Raw genomic sequence first — 23,536 nt, 5'->3', positions numbered from 1 at the left:
AACCTATTTTTATTTATTTTTTGGTATGTTTTTCTGCACTTGAGTATGGATCTGTTATTAAAATTTATCATTTGAGGGAGAGATACTTCTTTGTTTAAAATCCAGACCTGTTCTGTGTCTGTTCTGAGTTATGTGTTCATAATTAGTTTTTTTTTCAGTAGCAAAATTTTCAATACCTCAGCTGCTTTATTAAATATTTGTTTCTTAGGAAGAAGTTTAGGTGTCTCTATTAAATACTTTTGAAGGTGGTTTTGTTTTTGCATTCTTGATTGAGGAAAAAAACTTTAATAAAGGTGAATCACATCTACTTTATTATTTAGCTCCTCTTTTGGTTGTGAGAATATGGAATATAAATATAGTGAATTGACATCTAAGTCTAAAGGAAGAGAGCAAATCTGTAAATGTGTTTTAATCTTTGTAAAAGTATATTTTGTGATTTGTAATACTAGTAAACTAGGGAATATGAAACTTGGTATTTTCATCAAAGGTAGCATCTGAATTATAGTGGATTTCCCTCAAGTAATTAAAACATATCTTTCAGAAACCTCATTATTTCAAATGTTATGTTTGTGGGGGTGGGGTGGGGTGGAATGGACTTAGAGTCAGCCAGGTTTGGCTGTATGTTTCATTCAAGACCTTTGGATGCATTTGTTTTATCTGAGAATGGTGCTTATTCATCATTAGAGTTTTTGTTTATTTAGTACATATAATCACTAATTTCCAAAATACTGCTGTCTATATGCTTGGAGAGAATATTTTGCCACTTCTGATTGTTGTGATATTTCAAGTTTTTGCTTATTTTTCTAAGCTTATATGCTACTGAGAGAAAGAAAGCAATCTTAATGTTAGAATCTGTAAAAAATGGTATTCACTTTAGTACTTTTTAAAATTTTATTTTTCCAGATGTGCCTCTTCATTTTCACTTTGAAGCATTGTTTAAAAAGACTGAAATAAAAGGAGATCTTGCTGAAAATAAATTTGTAGGAGACTGTGTCATATCTCCATCACCTGGTATGTCATTTACAAAACTTGTACTTTATATGCCTTTTACATCTTTGAGATACTTTGTTTTTACTTTCTAAGGAAATAAAATTTAACAAAGGAACAAAATGTAAATCCTTAATTTTTAATATTCACATTTTACAAATCACAACATACACGCACAAATAGAAGATACACAGGAGTGATCTTAAGAAATGTGATACTTATAGAATGAAAATTATGAAATATGATTGATAAATATAAAAGGAAATCTAAATACACGTGGAGAACACAGCATTCCTAGGTGATAGGATTAATAAGGATATCAGTTCTTCCTATTGGTTTATATATAAGTGTAATGCAGTGTAACTTGAAGTTCTAATAGAATTTGGTTAACTTAACAAAATAATTGTAAAGCCGACTGGGAAGAATAAATGGGAAAATACAAGAGTAACTGCTGGAAAAAGTATTAAGAGAATCTATCCTAACCACAAATGGAAACATCACAAAAATTTGTAATAGTTATTAGCATAGATTTTGTATACATTTAGGAAAGTAAATCCATGAAGCAGACTATATAGCTTATACTTTATTATATAAGGGCAGAATTGTAAATCAATGAGAACATGGAGAACTATTCAATAAATAGTACTGTTAGTATTGTTAGTCTTTTGGGGGAAATTTTGTTTACATACTTGTTTCATACCATGTATCAGAATAAATTCTAGTTGGTTCCAAGAATTTGAAGAATTAAAACACCAAAACTACAAAATAAAACTTGAATTATAATGCAATAATGAAATAGTTAATGAGTATTATGAATGGGGTGGGGACATTGTGCTTGGAAACAATCAGAAGAAGAAAAACATCAACTTGTTTTGACTATCTACAAAGTGAAAATCTTAATATGAAAAAAAGTCATACAAACTAAGAAAAATTACTTCCAGATGAAATAATCATCTACCTCAAAAACTCAAGAATTAATTCAATGTTAGAATTGGAGTTCTGAAAAGTAGCAGATTTTAAAATATATTTATAGGGGCTCCTGGGTGGCACGGCGGTTAAGCGTCTGCCTTCGGCTCAGGGCATGATCCTGGTGTTATGGGATCGAGCCCCATATCAGGCTCCTCTGCTATGAGCCTGCTTCTTCCTCTCCCACTCCCCCTGCTTGTGTTCCCTCTCTCGCTGGCTCTCTCTATCTCTGTCTCTGTCACATAAATAAATAAAATCTTAAAAAAAAAAATTTATAAAAATCAGCAGCTTTTATAAATACCAGTAATAACCAGTTAGGATATGTAAAGGAATTATACTAGACACATTGACAATGAAAATATAAAATATCTAGGCTTAATTAAACTTAGTAAGGACCTACACAAAGAAAACTTAAGAAGTTGCCTGAAGAATGCAAGAATAGTGCCAATAGAGAGAAATAACCCTGTTCCTATCAGAAGACAGTATTGTCTGAGGCGCCTGGGTGGCTCAGTCAGTTAAGTGTCCAGTTCTTGATCTCAGCTCAGGTGCTGATCTCAGGGTCATGAGTTCAAGCCCCACGTTGGACTCCACACCCACCATGGAGCCCACTTAAAAAAAAAAAAAAAAAAGAGGACAGTACTGGAACTTAAGATGCTATTTTTCCCCAGTTTAATATATAATGTAATTCTAATTAGAATCATAGAGGTATTCTTTTTTTTTTTAAGATTTTATTTATTTATTTGTCAGAGAGAGAGAGCACACAAGCAGGGGGAGTAGCAGGCAGAGGGCAAACCAGTCTCCTTGCTGAGCAAGGAGCCTGATGTGGGACTCGATCCCAGGACTCTGGGATCATGACCTGAGCTGAAGGCAGATGCTTAACCGACTGAGCCAACCAAGCATCCCAGGATTCTTCTTTTCTTTTGGAACAAAGTTATTCTAAAGCTTATCTGAGAGAAAAAATGTTGAATAGCTAATAAAATTTTTAGAAGATCAGTAAGAGGGAGGTGCCAGATAACAAAATTATAAAGCTCTAAGCATTATTGTGGTGTTGATGGAAGCCAGATCAAGGAAACTAAATAGCCGAGAGACACACCCAACTGTCCATTAAATGATTTAAAAAAGGTGTTTTTTCCTATCATTGTGGGAAGGATGGCCTCATCAATAAATAATAATAATTCTGATGAAACATTCCTTACATGCCACTACTGGTTGAAGGGCTTTATATTTGTTGAGTGCTTTAATCTGTACAACCCTGTAAAGTGAGTATTATTATTTTCCTCTTAATTAATTTTCCTAAAGTCACATTTGAGTAGTGATAGGGTCAGGATTCAAGTCCAAGGAGTCTGGCTCAGAGTCCATGTTTTATTTTTTTTAATTTTTTTTTTTTATTATGTTCAGTTAGCCACTCTATATAGCACATCATTAGTTTTTGATGTAGTGTTCAATGATTCATTAGTTGCATAGAACACCCAGTGCTCATCACAACACGTGCCCTCCTTACTACCCATTACCCTGTTACACCTTCCCTCCCCCTCCAAAACCCTCACTTTGTTTCCCAGGCTTCACAGTCTTTCATGGTTTGTCTCCTTCTCTGATTTCCCCCCCTTCAGATTTCCCTCCCTTCCCCTATGGTCCTCCGTGCTATTGCTTATGTTCCACATATGAGTGAAACCATATGCTAATTTTCTTTTCTGCTTGACTTACTTCACTTAGCATAATCCCCTCCAGTTCCATCCATGTCAGTGCAAAAAGTGGGTATTCATCCTTTCTGATGGCAGAATAATATTCCATTGTATATATGTACCACATCTTCTTTATCCATTCACCTGTTGAAGGGCATCTTGGCTCCTTCCACAGTTTGGCTATTGTGGACATTGCTGCTATGAACATTGGGGTACATGTGCCCTTTCTTTTCACTACATCTGTATCTTTGGGGTAAATACCTAGTAGTGCAATTGCTGGGTTGTAGGGTAGCTCTATTTTTAACATCTTGAGGTACCTCCATACTGTTTTCCAGAGTGGCTGTACCAGCTTGCATTCCCACCAACAGTGTAAGGGGGTTCCCCTTTCTCCACATCCTCACCAACGTTTGTTGTTTCCTGTCTTGTTAATTTTTGCCATCCTAACTGGTGTAAAGTGGTATTATCTCATTGTGTTTTGATTTGTATTTCCTTCATGCCTAGTGATGTTGAGCATTTTTTCATGTGTCTCTTAGCCATTTGTATGCCTTCTTTGGAGAAGTGTCTGTTCATGTCTTCTGCCCATTTTTTGACTGGGTTATTTTTTTTTTTAGTCTTGAGTTTGAGAAGTTCTTTCTATAAAGATATCTTTATCTGTAATGTCATTTGCATATATCTTCTCCCATTCCATAGGTTGTCTTAGTTTTGTTGACTGTTTCCTTTGCTGCGCAGAAGCTTTTTATCTTGATGAAGTCCCAAAATTTCATTTTTGCTTCTGTTTCCCTTGCTTTTGGAGACGTGTCTTGAAAGAAGTTGCTGTGGCTGATGTTGAAGAGATTACTGCCTATATTCTCCTCTAGGATTCTGATGGATTCCTGTCTCACATTGAGGTCTTTCATCCATTTTGAGTCAATCTTTGTGTATGGTGTAAGAGAATGGTCCAGTTTCATTCTTCTTTATGTGGCTGTCCAGTTTTCCCCACACCACTTATTGGAGAGAGTGTCTTTTTTCCATTGGATATCTTTTCCTGATTTGTCAAAGATTAGTTGACCATAGAGTTGAGGGTCCATTTCTGAAGTCTGTTCTGTTCCATTGGTCAATGTGTCTGTTTTTGTGCCAATACCATGCTATCTCAGTGATCACAGCTTTGTAGTATAGCTTGAAGTCAGGCAATGTGATGCCCCCACCTTTGTTTTTCTTTTTCAGCATTCCCTTGGTAATTCATGGTCTTTTCTGGTTCCATACAAATTTTAGGATTGTTTGTTCCAGTTCCTTCAAAAATGCCAATGGTATTTTAATAAGGATGGCATTGAAAGTGTAGATTGCTCTGGGCAGGACAGACAGAGTCCATGTTTTAAGTAACTAAGTTTCTTCTAAAAATCAGTGGATTAAACAATGACTTTTTGGGAAGAAAAGAGATCTCTACCTCATATAGCAGATTAATGTTCATCCATCATAAATTTATTTTAAATATATTCCAGATGGATTAAAGAGTTAAATGCTAAAAGGGCTGTATTAAAAGAATTAGAAGAAAAAAACTTGTATTTAATGATAATGAAAACGATAATCATAAGTAACATTTAGTGAGTGCTCATTTGCAGACACTGCTAAATATTTACCATTTTTTATTACATTAAGACATTTAAACATAATCATCAATTCTGGAAAGATGTGTATAGTAAAAACAGGACCCTCAAATATTTTAAGGTAGCATTAAGAATACAAACCTTTTGGGAAGTACTGTGAAATTAATTACAATGCCTTTAAACTACGCATTTTTTAAATAAGCTCATTGAGGAAAAATAACTATATACTTGTGCAAATGTTTACCAAACTGTTAACCTTCTATTTTGACCCAGTAAATCCATTTCTGGTAACACCTAACCTAATGCTAAATATAAAACCACTTTTATTTACATACCTATTCGTTTTACCATTATTTGTGTTAATGAAAAATCAGAAACAACTTAAAGAGCATAATTGAGATGGTTAACTAACACAGTGGAAAATGCAGCTTTTAAAAATGTCTTAAAAGTTCATGTAAGGATGGAAACGCAAAAAATGTCAAGTAATGGGACAAAAATGTTTTACATCTATGTGTATTATGATTATAACCATGTAAAAAGGTTCATTATTCTGTCAACCAAGTGCAATATGTGGGTCTTCTTGGGATCCTGATTTGAACAACTCAGCTGTAAACATACAATTTTTGAGATAATCAGTGAAATTTGAACATGCATGTTGAATATTAATGAACTTTGTTAGATGTAATAATGCATGTGGTTACATAAACACACACACACTCTTCATCTCTTTGTTAGAAATTCAAGCTCACGTATCTGTAGATGGGATTTGCTTTAAAATAGGGTAGCAAAAAAAAAAAAAAGTTGGGGAGAGAGACGAAACAAGATTGGTCACCAGTTTGTAATCGTTGATGATGAGTAATAAGTACAGGGGAGTTCATTCTTTTCTTCTTCATTTGTGTTTGTTGAAATTTTTCCACAGTAAAACATTTTTAAAAAATTGAAAGCATAAGGACAAGGAGCAATTGTCTATGCTTAGGAAAAAAAGACTAAAGAAATACAGGAAAATGTAGGGTTGTGTTCAGATACTTCATAATATAATTCTAGTACTTGGAATTTATACTGAGACTAATTTTTAAAAAAGAAAAAGATGTATGCATAAAGATAATTTTAAGAATGACCATAATAGAAATATGATAACAACTAGCTCTAATAGCTAGGGGAGAGTTAAATGATATTATCTCTAACCAGAAGAATGTTAGTCAACCATCTGAAAAAATGAGTGAATTATCAAATTTGAAAAATACAATTGTACATATATTTAAATGAAATTACATTTGAAATGTAAATATGAAATGTGTGCATTTGTATGACTGAAAGGAACATACAGAAATGAAATTATGCTTTAGATAAGTGAGATTAGGTAATTATATTATTTCTAATGTTCTGTTATCTGAAATTTTAAAAAGGGCAGTGTAAATGTGTTAGGCACGGAAGTAGTAGTAACATATCAATAATATAATGACATGCTAGTAATGGGGAATTAAGAGCTAGGAACTGAAGACATTTGAGGTAAATGCTACAAATATTATTAGGTAAATCAGTGAAGTATATTCTGTCGTATCCCAATCTCTCTTCGCTTATTTTCTTTCCCTGCCATTCCCAAATTAAGCATTAATTAGATTTCATTCTATATGAGCATGTCTGAAATACTGGTCATATTTGTTGTGATTCTGTAGAGCTAAATAAAACTAGAGTTCAGCATTTACTGACCACTTACTCTGTGCCAGGCAGACTGTTAAGTGCTGAAGAATCAAAGGTGAATCACAGGAATCAAAGAAATCATAATGTAATAAGAGGAAGCAGACACACAAATAACTATTAAAATGATGTGGGCACAGATATGATAGAAATATTCTAAAAAGAAGAGGGAGTAACTCTCTGCCTAGGGGAAGGCAGAGGAAGGGAGAGCTAAAGGTGATGGGGAGAGGGCAAGAGGAACTCCAGAAAGATGATGATGCCAAGTGTGTCTTTAAATGCTTAATTGGAATTTAGAGTAAGAGTAAAGTGTTACAAATCATTGTTTCTCAAACTTTTATGTCCAAACAAATTACTTGAGGGATGTTAGAATGCAGTTTCTTATTCAGTAAGTCTGGAATGGGGTCTGAGTCTGCATTTCTAACAAGTCCTAGGTAGTTGAAATGCTGTTGCCCCATATTGGTTTTAAAATGGAAACAAACGTGATTTGTCATGGAGACATAAAAATGGTGTGATGTGTTCAAGTATATACAAAATGCCTGGTATTCTAGGGTAAATTGTGTGAAGGTAAGCAGATGGATGTTTATGTGCTTTGCCACAGAGCTTTTATTTATCCTCTGTTGTCCAGAATTTTAAGAATGCACACCTGACTTCAGGTAACAAGTAGGGAAAAGACAAATTGTAGTGGGTTGAAGAGTAAATGATTAGTTGCCAATCCTGAGGAAATACCAGGCAAAGCCAGTTAAGGGCCTGTACTCATCAAAATATGCAGTCATGAAAGACACGACAGTAGAACTCTTTCAGATATATGAAAACTTTAGACACGTGACAACTAAATGCAGAATGAACAGAATTTTCTATAAAGAACATTATAGGAATAATTGGTGAAATTTAAACGAGTCCATAGTTAATAGTATTAATTTGATTTTGATAGTTGTGTGGCTGTGTAAGAGAGTGCCCTTGTTTTTGAAAAATACATGTTGACATGTTTAGAGGGACATCGTGTCAGCAACTTTAATCTCATTGAAGTTCAGAAAAATACAGCAAGTACGATAAACTTAACATTTGTGGAATCTGAATAAAGAGTATATGGGACTTCTTTTTACTGTTGCCAAGTTTTCTGTTAGTCTGAAATTATGCCAAAATGAAGTTTATTTTTTAGAGTGGACAAATGAGAGAGGAACAGTGCACAACCCACACAAGCAAGCCAAAACCTAGGGCTCAGGCTTCTCCACCAACACTTCCTCATATCTAAACCCATTGTCAGTATGATCTTACTCATTTGTTTCAACATGCGCCTGTCTTCATTTCTACCACTTCACAGTCCAATCTAATGATCCCTTATCTATACTGCTGAAATAGCCTAATCAATTATTTCCCTCCAATCCCTGTAGCTCGTGATGTTTGGAAAATGTAAATCTACGTATGTCACACCTGTTCCCCACCCCTATTCCTTAAAATGTCTGACAGAGGAAGTATTGGAGGAAACCCCTAACCCTGTCTACTTAGGACGACTCCTGTTAATGGTTCTTTTTCACTATACTTCCTTACTCTGTACTAACTGCTGTTCCATTGCCATATTTATCTGGCTCCCTGTTGCTTTGGGCCTTGTACATACCATTCTCTTCCTTCCCCTTGCTATCAGCAGTTTCTGTTGACCTTTGAAATCGATCACTTTGCCTGGGTTCTTTTCCTAGAGCTCTCTTCCTGTTACATACTCCCACAGCCTCTCTAAATAGTACTTTTCTGTTACGCATTGGTCGCAGTTTTTGAGATAATTCTGTAAACTCCATTAGCGGCAAGGATCATGACTGTTTTTGCTCACCAGTGTCCCCAGAGTATAACACAGTGCGTGGCATGTAATTAGCTCTCTATGAAGTTAATGAATAAATGAAAGGGAAGAAAGGGAAGGCAAGAAGTAGGAGAGATACTGGGTCAAGGTGTGTTTTAGGATAGAATCCAGGAGAGGGTTTGGAGAGCAAGAACTGAAAGGCTAAGAGGGTTCTAAGTAGATGAAGAGAATGTGTAGCTTGATTTTGAATTGTCGTATATTAGCTACTGTCTCAAGAGTCCATTGCAACTTTACAAGATACTAAGGAAAAATATGAAAACTCAAGTAAAATTCAGTAAAATGTACTACCTTATGGAAGGTTGAAGTTTCTTCAGAAAGGTTGATTTGCTTTTAGAAAACAAGATGGTAAATTGCTTTTAGAAGAGAAGGGTGAATTGACTGGAATTTGTTTCAAAAACACCAAAAATGTTTCCATTAGGGGCGCCTGGGTGGCACAGCGGTTAAGCATCTGCCTTCGGCTCAGGGCGTGATCCCGGCGTTATGGGATCGAGGCCCCACATCAGGCTCCTCCGCTATGAGCCTGCTTCTTCCTCTCCCACTCCCCCTGCTTGTGTTCCCTCTCTCGCTGGCTGTCTCTATCTCTGTCAAATAAAATCTTAAAAAAAAAAAGTTTCCATTAAAATGAGAGAGGGCATTATTGGAACACCTACATGTACATACATTTTAAAACCTCTCACAATTCTAGTTACCCCTTTCTAGAAATGAGTTTAGAATTATGCCTGCCAATTCATTTTGTTTTCTATTTATATTTAATATCCTTCTCTACATTCTTTTGGGTGGTAAGAAATCTTGGGGGCCATCTCAGAATTCTGCCATTTTTCCAGAGCTCTTTAATTTCTTTTTAAGATTTGAGAGAAAGAGAGGCAAAGGGAGAGGGAGAATCTCAAGCTGACTCTGTGCTGATCTCAGAATATGAGATCAAGACTGGAGCCGAAGCTGAGTTGGGCACAAGACCAACTGCGCCACCCAGGCGCCCTTTAAAGTCACTGTTCTGTTTTCCAGCATCTAGTTTTGCTTTGTCAGTTTGATCCTCATTACTTTGCAGTAATCCTTTTATCCCTTTTCTGGTAACTTCAGGGTATCTTTGTTTTGAAGTGATGTATGATTTGGATTTTTCGCCCCACTTGACAGCCAAAGTTCTTGAAATCTTACGGAAAATTTTTTGTCTATCATTTGTTCAACGTTGCCTCTCATTCTGCTGCCCCAGTTTGGTTTGTTCTCTCCTCCCCCCATATTTGCCACCACTGTATTCCTTTGTTGCACGATTCCTTGGCCAACACACTGATTGATACGTTTAGCCATGTCCATTCTATTATTGTTCAGCCCAGTTAGTGTTGGTTTTTAAATTTGAACAATTATATTTTCCATTTCTGAGGTCTCTCTGAAGGAACCTTTTGCCTGTTTCTTTTGGCAGTGTTGTTTTAAAGACTTATTTGTATTCTGTGAATCCATTCACTGTTTCTTGAGATGGTTCATTTGTTTATTTATACCTCGTTTTTTATGGTGTTGGTACTCAGGTTTTTGGAGCTTTGTGTTCTCACCTTTAAAGTTGATACCTACTACTAAGACTGTTCTGTCACTGTTATTTAGGAGATCCTTTTCATGGATGGGGTAGAATTTGCACTCAGTACTATTTTCAGAGGCAGTTAGGGACAGGCAGGACATATTTCAGAGTGAGGCAGTTGGGCATTGCTTTCTCTCTACCCATCCATTTCTCCATTTCAGATTGTTACCTATAAGGCAGATAATCTTAAGGAGCATGGCTGCGGAGTTGGCATGTGTAGTCATCCTATCAGATAACCATCCATCTAGGTAATTGTCCTGCACCATTTCCCTTTCCTCCAGGTCTAGAGCACCTTTGATGATCCTGTTTTTGTGGCGGCACTTGCCCATGTGCTTTTGCACTGTTTGCTCTTCAAATTCCATATGGTATCAGCCTTTCAGAGATACCTCACAAATTCTGCTTTACTTACAAGTTCCCTTTTATCGCTTGCTAAGGTGGATGTGTATGTGCAGATCTATGCATGTGTCCAGGTATAAACCTTTTGTCTATTTTTTTTTAAGATTTTTTTTTTTTTGACAGAGATAGAGACAGCCATCTAGAGAGGGAACACAAGCAGGGGGAGTGGGAGAGGAAGCAGCAGGCTCCCAGCAGAAGAGCCTGATGTGGGGCTCGATCCCAGAACGCCAGGATCACGCCCTGAGCTGAAGGCAGACGCTTAACCGCTGTGCCACCCAGGCGCCCCTTTTGTCTATTATTTTTAGGGTGCTTTATCATCTTGAAATCAGAGTCCCAGTTGTTGTTAGTAGCCCCATCCCCCCCCCCCCCGTTGGTGAGAACTTAGCACTTCAGTCCAAATTTTTCATCTCCAAACCCTTCAAAAAAAGAAGTGACTTTGGTTACTAAACCAGTACTGGAAATATGGGGTTCAGATAGGCAATAATAATCATGATGAAATATTTATTGAATACTTATCATGTCAGATATCCTTCTAATGACTATTACAGGGATTAACTCATTTAATCCTCACAAGCCAATGACAGCTGCTCTTATCCCTACTTTACAGATAAGGCAACTGAGGCACAGAGATATTAAGTGACCTAAACGTTTGATAGAATACAGTGCTTTTAACAAGTGGAGGAATGGTGCTAGATACTGTCAGTTTGATGAAATCTGGTTCTTGCTCTCAAGAGGTCCCTGTCTGTGGTGATGTTGTAGAATCTTACTTGATCCTGAATTACTTGCAGATTTAAGGGTGAGCAGGGAGCTAACTTAGGGATTCAGATCATATTCAGCCAAGATTTACAGACCTGAACCAACCTCCTAAGATTCTGTAATTTAGAAGACTTTGAGAACAGGTCCCCTTTCTTTTTCATTCCCTTCCAAGTAATGGAGCAAGGAAACTGGGCCCTTCTTGAAGATGTTTTTAAGAATCTTATTATGGGTATTTTCAGTTTAGGAGCATCCCATTTTGATAGGTAAGTATTTCTCTCATTGCATGTATTCTGAACTGGTGGATTAAACAATTTAACATGTTCATTATGTGTTAAGGAAAACTTCAATTTCCTTTCTATTTTTTTAGTACATAATACTTCTCTGAATCAATGGAGAAATGGATATTCTCCTACATGCAAGCCTCAAATAAGGTCAGAATCTTCTGCACAGCTGTTCCAAGGAAGAAAGAAAAGACACTTGAGTGAAACAGCATTAGGTAGGTTAAAATGAGGACATGACCACTAGTACTAAAGACTGAAAATAAATTCTGATCTTCAAAGAACTTCTGCTTCATGGAAATTTACAAGCCAGAACAGTCCTATTACACAAAATATCCATGGTCCTATGAATGTTAAACAGCATATTCATGTAGTCAGTTCAGAATTCTGGACTGGGCATCCATCCATTTAATGGCAATTAAGGATTTCCTTCCTATATTCCCTAACTAGACTCAAAAAATGTCAGTACAAAGTTTCCTTACAACCATTTCTGGTACTTACGTGGAGGTGTCAGTTCACGGAAGGTTCCTTAGAATTTTGAGAAATTGGATGAAATTCACATAATGTAACTCAACCACCTAGTTCAATTTCCCTTAGGAACTTATAGTTCCAAGATGATCAACAGATATCTCTGAAACTAGAACTCTTCTAGTAATACGAAGTGAGGTTTGTTGTGGGGATTTGGGACTATCAGTTTCCAGAGTTATTGCCGGTAATGATTAAGAAATAAAACTTCCAGAAAATACACATTTAAATGGCAAATTATATGTTTTGGTTCTTATTCATTGTTCCAGTGGACAGAACACTATATACATTAGTCAAGTATTCCCCAGATGTAGTATGTCAATATACCCAATAATTTAGAAATTGCATTCAAGATGTACGGGACTGTAATTATACTTCATGGATTTAACACATTTATCACTACTATCTCTAGTAATGCCACCATATCAGCCCAAGTCACTACCTGATAATCCCTACCTGATGAGCTAGTGTGGCACAAAATTAAACTCCTAGCCACAACCAGAGATTTCATTGTGCTTTCTAGTACTTCAATCTTAAAACAAACAAGAGTCACCTTAGCTTCTGAAGAACTTACATGCACGTACAGATCTTCCTCTCTCGACTTATGACAGGGTGACATCCCAATAAACCCATGGTAAGTTGAAAATCTCGAGTCAAAAAAATATTTAATACACTAACCTACCGAACACCATAGCTTAACCTTAAATGTGCTGAGATCACTTACATTATAACCTAAGTTGGGCAAAACATCTAACACAGAGCCTATTTTAAAATAAAGTGCTGAATATCTCATGTAATTTATTGAATTCTGTACTGAAACAGTACAGAATGATTGTATCAATTGTGTATCTTCGTTGATCACATGGCTGACTGGGAACTGTGACTTGTTGCTGCTGCCAGCGTATCCTCCTGCATAAAGGTTAAAATTCAAGGTACGATTTCCACTAAATGCCTGTCACTTCTGGGCCACCATAAAACTTGAAAAATTCCAAGTTGAACCATTTTAATTGAAGACTGTCTGCTTATCCACACACAGGAAAAACCTGTATCTCTTAATAAGATCCATTATGAAATTCACATTAGTTAAGACAAAAAATGTTTCATTTGAACTGATCCAACTTCAAGTTTGATGGAAATATAGTATGAGATGTTCTCTGTAGTATAGTAAGATGCTATACTACAAAGAAGTAACTAGATAACTCCCTAAAGTGCAGAACACCTTAACAAATTTCATGAAAAACAAACTCTTCCAGATTGCAAGAAACCTAAAAGACAAAATCCAATTTCAATATATGGATCCTGATTCCTTTAGTAGAAAAAGTCTCACGTAGAATGGTCAGAAGATCAAGTTAAGGAAATCTCCCAGAAATTAGAACAAAAAGTCAAAGATACATGAAAATGAGAAAATAGAGAAAATTAAGGGGAGTCTTTGGAGGTTACATCCAAATAATAGGCATTACAGAAAACATGAACAGAATAAAGAGAAGGGATGAGATTTAAAAAAATTAGATGTACTGGATAAAAACTTGCCAGGACCCCTGAAAATGGAAATAATTGTGACAGAACTGTGGGTAAGATTTTTTTCATTTCCTTAATTTTTTGATAAATTTTAAAAAGAAAAACAGATAAGGAATCCTGTTACCTAAGTAGGAAAGTAATTTTAATACCTATCAGTCCTGTTTAATGTATGACATTCTCAATGGTTCTTTCCATGGCAGGAGAAAGAAATAGATTTGAAGAATTTGCTTTTCAACGCACAGAACCAGGATCCCATAGCAATTTTACTGCTGTTACTAATGTCAATGTTCTATCAAGAACCCAGAATTCATCATCACAAGTAGGTTTTTTTTGTATACTGAAATCTAAAATTGCTTTATAGACTTAAAACTGGCTGATTAAAAAACTTCTAAAGTATTTTGTTAATCTATAAACAGCCTTACTTTACTAGCACATATTGGTTTATTTAGAAATATTTTATTAGGTAACAAATTTGATTAAACTTTTTACTAGTGAGCTAATTACTCAGAAATCCTTGATTGTGGTCCCCAACCCCCCCCCCATGTGAAAACCTATCATAACCATTCCTACTCCTTACCATGAATCCAGCACTCGTGTTGTTCTTACAATTTTGTCATCTGGACAGAGTGTAGAGGAATACAGAAAAAACCGTACAGCTCAGGGACCAGGAACACATAAATGAAGATGATAAAAATGATCTTTACTAAGTGGCACCCCAAATATTTTCATAGTCTTTCCTAATAAGGAAGTGTGTCTGTTAAACGATCATTTTCTTGACATTTAGGGTGCTTTATGGTAACCTTCTTTGATAAGAGTTTTGCGACTTAAGGCGTTCATATTTTTTATGGTCTTGTAAACAAGCTTATATGTATGCACACACGAATGTACACTGCAGATGTGCCAGATGGGATTGTGTTATTTTGCAGAAGACAGGCATCCTTCTTGTTTTTTTTCACATTTTACAGTCAGGCCTATCACAACATATTTATAAAACATGTATAGTATGCCTCATGAGAGGAGGGCACCATCACAGGTAATGAGACTGTTGTAAAACTACCGTGATCCTACTTTGCAGAATACTGCACGACGGAGACTGAGAAGTGAAAGCTCTTACGACATAGATAATATTGTGATTCCCATGTCATTAGTTGCTCCAGCTAAGTTAGAGAAACTCCAATATAAGGAAATACTTACTCCAAGGTATGTATACTTACATCTTTTTACTTTCTCTCTTCTTTTTCTTGAATACTTTTTCTTGAATAAACTTAAATTTTCAGAGTGAAGTTAAAATTTTAATTAATTTAAAAGAAGATGCTCCTCTCTCCCTTCTTCCAGTTGTAAAACCATGGAGGGAAAATGGTGAAAGAAACCTTTATATTACACTGAAAAAAAGTGCCACATATTATCACTTTAGTTGTCAATTTTTATTAAGAACTGGGAATTCCCAAGACTGACTTACTCTGCACTTAGTCTTTTATACAGTGATATTTAGTTACCTATTGTGTGTGTGGAGGGGGCACAGAAAGGTACTTTAGGGATGTAAATAAGCATAGTAAATAATCCTTGCTCTTTAAAATGGAATTTTGCACAAGATTGCAGAGAGTTCAAAGACAGCAACTACCTTTGCAAGGATATTCATATTGTAAGACATTAACACTTGTAACAACAAAAATAAGATTTTGATGTATTGTTGCCAAGTCACAAATAGATTAGTAGGAAGATCTGGGAAGACATCATGAAGGAGGGAGAAAGAACCGTTTATTCACACAGGGAAACCACAACAAAGGCACAGAGACAAGTGTGCAAGGCTAAGCCGGAGAGAGATTTTGTATAGGGTGATAAAGTTATGGCTAGAAAAGAAATTAGAACCAGATTATAGAGGTCCCAGATTGCCATATACAGATCTGCTTCCTACTGGCAGTGAAGTTAGTCAAGGTTTTTTTTTGTTTGTTTGTTTGTTTGTTTGTTTTGTTTTTAAGCAATGATGAAAGCAGTTTTTTAAGAACATGAATCTGGCACCAGGAATTAGATAGAAGAGGTTGGAAATGAGATATAAAAGCTTCAGTGACAACTACAGTAATTCCTACCAATCTCTATTCTAGCTGATTTCCAAACTTCTTATTCCTAATTACTTTGAGGTATTAAGAACTCTTAATACTGTGGGAGGTATTATGAGAAATCCTACAGAGAATCTGTTGAAATCTACATGAAAGCAAGGAGTAACATTTGTGGTTATGACGTTTTGCAGCAATGTTTTTCAATTTACTCTGGAAGGCTGGAGCTGGCTGGTTGGGTTGGTTGTTTAAAAACAGAGGAATTCTGTGATCCAGTAGTTAAACCTGAGAGTAGTTAAACCAGGATGGCTGTCCTTCACACAAACTGGAAAATGCTCAAATCAGAGCTCTTTTCTCACCCCACTCCCTTCCTGCCAAGCCACTGTATCAGTATCTACTGACTCAATTCAAAATTGGTACATTCTTAGGTACAGACTGCAGCTATGCAGAAGGGACTGTTGAAGCCAAAAGTAAAGTCTCACCTTCTCATTTTTTCATAACACAAATTATTCTCTTAAAAAAAGTATGAAAATACAACCACTTGTATTAATGGAAGCCCTAAGAAAACAAAACATTACTGCATTAGCTATGCTTATTAGAATACAGTTGCTACACTTAGTTAACAAAAGCTGAAATTCGTGTGTATCTTCAACAGCTGGAGGGTGGCTGTGCTTCAGCCTTTGGACGAATACCATGTAGGTGAGGAGGAGGTAAGTTGCCTTTCACTTATGGGTAATTGCACTTTATATATTATGAAGCCTCCTTAATTTGGCATTTGAGAACTAAAGGGAAACAAAAGCCCCTTGACATACACTGATTTTTTTCTTCTCACTTATGAAAACAAAATTCTTCATTAAGGATATTAGTTTCGGGGCACCTGGGTGGCACAGCAGTTAAGCGTCTGCCTTCGGCTCAGGGCGTGATCCCGGCGTTATGGGATCAAGCCCCACATCAGGCTCCTCTGCTATGAGCCTGCTTCTTCCTCTCCCACTCCCCCTGCTTGTGTTCCCTCTCTCACTGGCTGTCTCTATCTCTGTCGAATAAATAAATAAAATCTTTAAAAAAAAAAAAAAGGATATTAGTTTCATTAGAAAAATGTTTTTGTGGAAATTTGTGAAGACAATAATCTATAAAGAAATGTTGTAAAGAAAAATACCAGTCATTTGTTTACATGAATTGTTGAAATACTGAATTTACATGGATATATTCATTCCCAGTATTAGTCATGTTTTTCTGCATGAAGGTTTTGGTCTTAATATTCAAGCCTACAGTGCCACATTCAAAACGTTGGGAACAAATGGCTTTTGAATTTGGAAGCCTTTGGATTTGAGAAAGTAACGTGAATGTGATGGATACATCACATAAGACATAGAGGGAGTCCTGGATAGTTCTCATAATCAAATATTAATGTTTCTATAGAAAATAGTTCTAGAATTTGGCCAGATTAGGCTTTGTCACTGAACGAATTAGGAACACTTGTTGTTTCGGAGTTTTAGAACTGCAGGAAAAGGGACTGTGAGCCTGTATGGGTAAAATGTACATTAAGACAAGAACCATTTCAGGGAAAAATACTATATATAACCAAACTAATTTGAAAGTGATGTTCTGTAGAAGCAGTATCGTGTAAGACATTTGCTGTCATAATCTTTCTAGGCCCACTGACTGTGTTTTCCAACTACCAAAATTAACTTTTTAATGCCCTCCCCTCTTTTAATGCGCTCTTCCCTAGTTTAGAATGATCCTAGCCAGGAAACCCAAGTTCTTAAACCATTACCACCAAAGTCTTAGAACTCCAGATAAGTTATTAAATTAATTTTCATTTTTCTCAGTTTTACTTTCTTTGTATGTTCCATAAAGGGCAATCAATATAAACCTCTGAATGAATTAAGCACTAAGAATTTTTTATGCAAAGCACTGTGAACCTATTTGTAATCTAGGTAAGTCTTCAAACATGACCCAATAGGAAAAATGTTGTAAAAGAAAAAAAAAAAGTTAACTCCCTCTAGTTTGGAATTTGAAGCTCATAACACTTATTTTCTCAATTTAGATTTAATTCAGAATTTTCTTCCTATATTGTTCTCCTGGTGAGGAATTGTTTGACACCTGTTCTCATGTTTCAAAATGTTTCTGATAAAAAAAAATATTTCTAATTCCAGGTAGAAGATCTTTCTGATGAAGTCTTCTCCCTAAGACACAAAAAATATGAAGAGAGAGAGCAAGCCAGATGGTCACTATGGGAGCAAAGCAAGTGGCACAGAAGAAACAGCAGGCAGGTGTTATCAAATTAAAAGCCCAAACCATGAAATCCATGAAGAATAAACAAAAATTCTGCATGAGTAATGAGAGAGACCACCAAAAAAGGAAGACAGTATACCGTATAACATCAGTTATTTGTGCACTAGAAGTGAAACATGGCATTTAGAGTACATTCAAAATATATTTTGGCTAATCATAGAGTGATGAAATGCATTTCTGTATTTTCCTCCACTATTTCTCATGCTTATTGTCAGCCTGAGGAATAGATATAACTCAGCAAATAATGTGAAAATGTTCCCTAAAGTAGGTCATTTCAATGTACTCTAACAGCAGACCTAACACTGGGGATTAGAATCTGGGTGATCTATTTTAACATAACCACTTAAAAAACGTTGTTCTTAAAAAAATTTTCTCAAGAAACTTGTCTAGTCTAAAAAGCAGATGGTCTAAAATACTTTGAAAATATGACTTTGGGGGAAAGGAAATTAAATCCTAAAAACATAATAATTATGTATTTGAGAAAGTCCATGGTATTTTGTATTTACATTTGATTGTGTTTTAATATAGCCAAAACTCACAAAGCAAGATCATGTTCAAGTTTGGTAGTCCACTAAATTTAGTGTGGGGCTTCTCTCATTTATTTAGTACAGCTGACCCTTGAACCCAGGTTTGAACTATATGGCTCCACTTATACACAGACTTTTTACAGTACAGTCCTATAAATGTATTATTTCCCCTTAAGGTTTTAGTAACATTTCCTTTTTTTCTAGCTTACTTAATTGTAAGAATATAGTATATAATACATACAACATACAAAATGTGTGAATCGATTGTTATTATCGGTAAGGCTTCCTGGTGAACAGTAGGCTATTAGTAAGTTTTGGGGGAGTCAAAATTTACATGCGAATTTTTGACTGCATAGGGCGTTTGGTGCTAACCCCTGTGTTATTCAAGGGTCAGCTGGAGGGTTTTTCCATTTTTTTTTTTGGAAGATTTTATTTTTAAGTAATCTCCCTACACCCAACATGGTGCTAGAACTCATAACCCAGAGGTCAAGAGTTGCAGGCTATACCAACTGTGCCAACCAGGCACCCCTCAGCTGTTATTTTTCCAACACATTTCTCTGTTTAGGTCTCAAATACCCAGATTTGTTGAAGATCCTTATTCCAAGAGCTGTCTTAGCACACACATGGGACTCAATTCTCATCCTTCTCCACATTCCAGAGATACAACTTTCCAGAAGTAAAGAGAAAATGTGAATCGAGTCCTACATAGATGACATTATAATACAGAATACTCTGGGAACTCAGAAAGACTGTAGAGGTCAAGTAACTGTCCTTTCTCACTAAACAACAACAAAAAAAACCCCAAATTCAAACCCACTATTTTGGCAAATTCACAAAATATTTCTAAAATACTATTTAAGTCTTTGAGATAACATCAGGAAGATCAGCAGATGAATTTTTAAAAATCTTCTAGGCATGACTGTTTAACGAAAAGCTACCAAGTTAAATTGACTTAGTGATACCTTGGGGTTGTTCATAAAATGTTAAGACCTGAAGATGTATTTTCTTGATTTTCTGAAATGCTAGAGCCTACAGTAAAAATGCTGAAGGACAGGACTTGCTTTTGAAAGAATACCCTGACGACTTCAATGGTGGTCAGCACTGTGCTGCTGAAAGTCCCGCTGAGCTTCCTTCAGAGAGCCAGGATCTGAGCGCACAGGGCTCACCTTCACTAAATGACGGTCAAGAAATCAAGGTAAGTGGAATATATATGACTAGTTAAACCTCCTTTTAAATGCCTTTTTAACCTTTTAAAAAGCCTGTGTGTAGAAAGTGCTTATTGCAGATTATGGATTCATCATTACTTTAAACATATCAGTATAAAATGCTGGTACAAATCCGAGGGTACGTATTCCAGCATTCTAGTTCTAGCACTAATAAACACTTTATCTTTTCATGTAACATGTCAGTATCTAGTTTCACCTACTCATTTCTCTGTTAGGAAATGGGGATTCTATCCAAGTTTCATTACAAAACCAATCTGATGAGAGAGAACAGCACCTGGCACACAGTAAATGTTAACTGCTATTTCTCCTCTTCTTTTTCTATGAGATTTTTACCTGTCTCCCCATAGAGCCAGTTCTTACCCTCAAGGGGAGTGTTTTCTAACACAGCATCTATGTATTTTTGCACTGTTCTTCTTAAGTAGGTGTTGGAAAAGAAGAACGAGATCTAGAATGGAGAGCAGAAACTACAGAAATTAATGGGCAAGTAGTAGAAAGTTTGGGGAAGGAAAAGTCAATAGGTAGCTGTAATAATGTGCTGAAAATGAAGACTGATGCCCGACAGCAGCGTCTCCTCTTTGGAAGGGCACAGTGAAAACCTAATTCCCAAAGGTCTCTGAACAATTCCCAGTAACGTCTCACTGGAGTTGCTACTCAGGGTGAAATGAAAGTTTGTGCATTTATGTGCTAAAGAACAAAACAGTAATTATAAAATTGACATTTTAAGGGTTATTTGATACATGAATTTAAACAAATTAGTTGAAACTTAACTGAAAATGTTCTTTCAGTCTTTGTGGTGGGAACGTCGGGCTTTTCCGCTGAAGGATGAAGACACAGAAGCCTTACTATGCCAGGATGAAAAAAAGGATCACAATGCAAGTTCGAGCCCAGCCTCCCGTGGTGAAATCTTCTGTCCCACCGCACCAGAGAATGGTCACCATCCAAAAAGGCAGGCAGACGAAATGGAAGAGTACAAACCTTTTGGTCTAGGACTTACTCATGTTAAAAAAAATAGGTGACAGGGAACAGGTTAAAAAAAGTACGTAACTGAATGGAAAACAGGAGGAAAAAAAAAAGTCCTATTCTCCATCGCCCACCCCCTTCAGTCACAACTGCAGAGTAAGAGCATGTACTGCGTGGATTAATCTTTTATGCTGTTGTACAACAGGCAAGGTAGATCTCTTTGTCCTTCCTGAACCACAGGGTAACTAGCTTTTCACCTACAGACAAGTGCTAGTCTTTTGTGTTTATGGTGCAAATCACAAGCACCAAAAAATTAACTGCTGCAATCTGAGGTTAAATCACATTACTAAGTAAATGATTTTTGAAAGACTTTTTATACCCACACACACATATGTATACACACAAATACACCTGTGCATCAAATGACAGCTCTTTCTCCTACACATTTCTATGTAATTTCTATGGTAATTCACTAAATTGCCTCAGAAATATATTAGAATATACAAATATGTGTGTATAGAGTATACATACAGATGCACACATCTTTTTTTAAAAAACACTGGCAGTGACCACTTCACTTGAAAATGCATGTATGAACTACCCCGTGAGATACACGCTGCGCTCTAAACACAGCACAGGTTCCAGTGATAATGGGTATCTAAAAGGCTTGACGATGGGGGAAAGAATTTTTTAAAAAACATGTTTAACCAATAGAAGTTATTTATGGAAATTTCTATACCAGATAACACAATAGGCCTTTATCTAAAATCACTGTTATCTGTTAGACTAAACACAGGTTACTTTCCATTTGCTCCTAACAGATTAAGACAAAGTAGAGTTAAATACTGGTCTCTTTTAAAACTTGATTTTTATCTGTTTTATGTATCTCATAAAGACAAGACACCAACTTAATAAGCAACAGGAAAGTCCTGTCAGTATAAAAAATATTATTTCTAGTTAATTTGTTCATTCCTTACTATAGCTCACTCTATTCAAATAAGCATCTATTTTTACTTGTATCCTAGAGTGAGAATTAAAATTTTTCAAAGGATAATGCTTCAATACTGAATACAGGAGTGTACATTAAGAAAAATTCCTTTTGAAGCTATCACATAACTTTTTCTATGTAAAAGTTGAGGACACTTTCTCTCATATTAAAAAAAAAAAAGGTTATGCAAGTTATAGTACCCATGTAACTGACAATCCTGGCCATCTGGCCTAGTCTGGGGGGATATGACACTAAGTTTTTGTTAGGGACTGGCAATTATACCAGTCCCTTTAAGGAAGGAAAAAAAATTAAAATTCAATACTGACAAATTTTTGCTTGTAGTTTTACCGTACATTTATTTTTAAGAAAGAAAACAAAAGCCAGACAAACCCAAGTTGTCTAGGCAAATAAGCTCAAATCTTTCTGTCATGTCTGACATTATAATCTTCTATGTAAGTTTTTTAATTAAAGTTATTTCTATATGCCTCGTGTTGTCTGATTTGATTAAACGCCACCTATTCATGGCACAAACCTTTCCTAAGTCAAAATAAAAACCAACCACTGTTTACATTGTAGGACAGAAAAAACCAAGCAAGCTCTAGTTTATGCAGAAGTGTTAATGCTGTTTTTCAGACCTTATTTCTCAAAACTCAGAGTAACCTAAAGAAGTTTAATGACACTGGTCTCCTGTTTGTTTATTTCTTGCCATAATATTATATAGCAAGAGTATTGGCAAGAATGAAATAGTGGATACATATTTGTTGTCAAAGTATAGTTTGGGATACAGTTTTAAATATTTAGTTTACGGATTAACTCTGTACCTTGTTATCTTTTGGCCTACCTGGTCTTTGCTGGATTAATATAATATATATCCTTGGGGTCAAATCCATAGTATCCAGAATATCCTCAGCCATCTGGTTCTGCTACAGGGTAAAATTAGACTGCAAATAAGACAAGGTTACATAAAAGAGGTTTCCTTTGCCTAATCAACCTCCCAAGGGCTCCATTTGTAGAAAGAGTACAAAGCAGAAATCCTGTGCCCTACTGGGTTCTTTCCATGGTACCACCCTGTTGCTAAGCTTTAGTATCTTCATTTTTAAAATGGGGACAAAAGTACCTGTCCTTCCACTTGTAAGAGTGATTTGTGGATTTAACGAGCTTATACTGAAGTACTTTATAGGCGACAAAACATAAATGACTGCTACTTTGTATTGAGCGTCCTCGATTCTCCTATCCTGTAATTCTGGGAATAGTAGTGGAAGCTTTACAGATAGCATACGATCTCTTTTAATGCTCAACATAACCCTGCATGGTTATTATGATTACATTCGACGTATAAATCAGTTAACAGATATGCAGAGAGACTGGCTGATTTGATTTGCTGAAGTCAAATAGTTGGAAAGAAGAGTCCAGATTCAGCTAAATATTACTTCCAAATAAAGGCTTTCCGTTCCTCTCTGCTAAGAGCTAGCACAACATTATGTCCTTAAGAATGGTAAGAAAAGGGACAGGTGCAGATCACTGTATAACCTGCCTCTCCAACAGAGCTGACAAAACACCTTGATGAAATCTATACCTGCACTTTAGAACAGACCACCGGAAATCCCTGGGCTTCATACACTGTTTCTACAGTTTTTACGTATCAAATATAGGTGCAAAGTAAAAAAATAGGTGTTTAAGAAGA

General features: G+C 36.0%; 1 protein-coding gene across 6 annotated transcripts in view; it reads left to right on the top strand.

Moving 5' to 3' along the window:
* KANSL1L (KAT8 regulatory NSL complex subunit 1 like) overlaps positions 1-22,334 on the top strand; it is a 162,674-nt gene extending 140,340 nt beyond the window's left edge. For all 6 annotated transcript variants that reach the window (XM_034655104.1, XM_034655103.1, XM_034655101.1 and 3 more), the window contains 8 exons: positions 904-1,011; positions 11,849-11,977; positions 14,003-14,121; positions 14,878-15,002; positions 16,512-16,566; positions 18,013-18,125; positions 19,705-19,873; positions 20,690-22,334. In XM_034655104.1, the coding sequence (XP_034510995.1) occupies positions 904-1,011; positions 11,849-11,977; positions 14,003-14,121; positions 14,878-15,002; positions 16,512-16,566; positions 18,013-18,125; positions 19,705-19,873; positions 20,690-20,920 (1,049 nt within the window). In that variant the 3' untranslated portion in view covers positions 20,921-22,334. The remainder of the gene's footprint in view (positions 1-903; positions 1,012-11,848; positions 11,978-14,002; positions 14,122-14,877; positions 15,003-16,511; positions 16,567-18,012; positions 18,126-19,704; positions 19,874-20,689) is intronic.
* The last annotated feature ends 1,202 nt before the right edge of the window (positions 22,335-23,536 follow it).

This window comes from Ailuropoda melanoleuca, chromosome 2 (genome assembly GCF_002007445.2).
Source record: "Ailuropoda melanoleuca isolate Jingjing chromosome 2, ASM200744v2, whole genome shotgun sequence".
Lineage (NCBI taxonomy): Eukaryota > Metazoa > Chordata > Mammalia > Carnivora > Ursidae > Ailuropoda > Ailuropoda melanoleuca.
The sequence above is the reverse complement of the archived record's forward strand: the minus strand, read 5'-3'. Positions and strand labels throughout refer to the sequence as shown.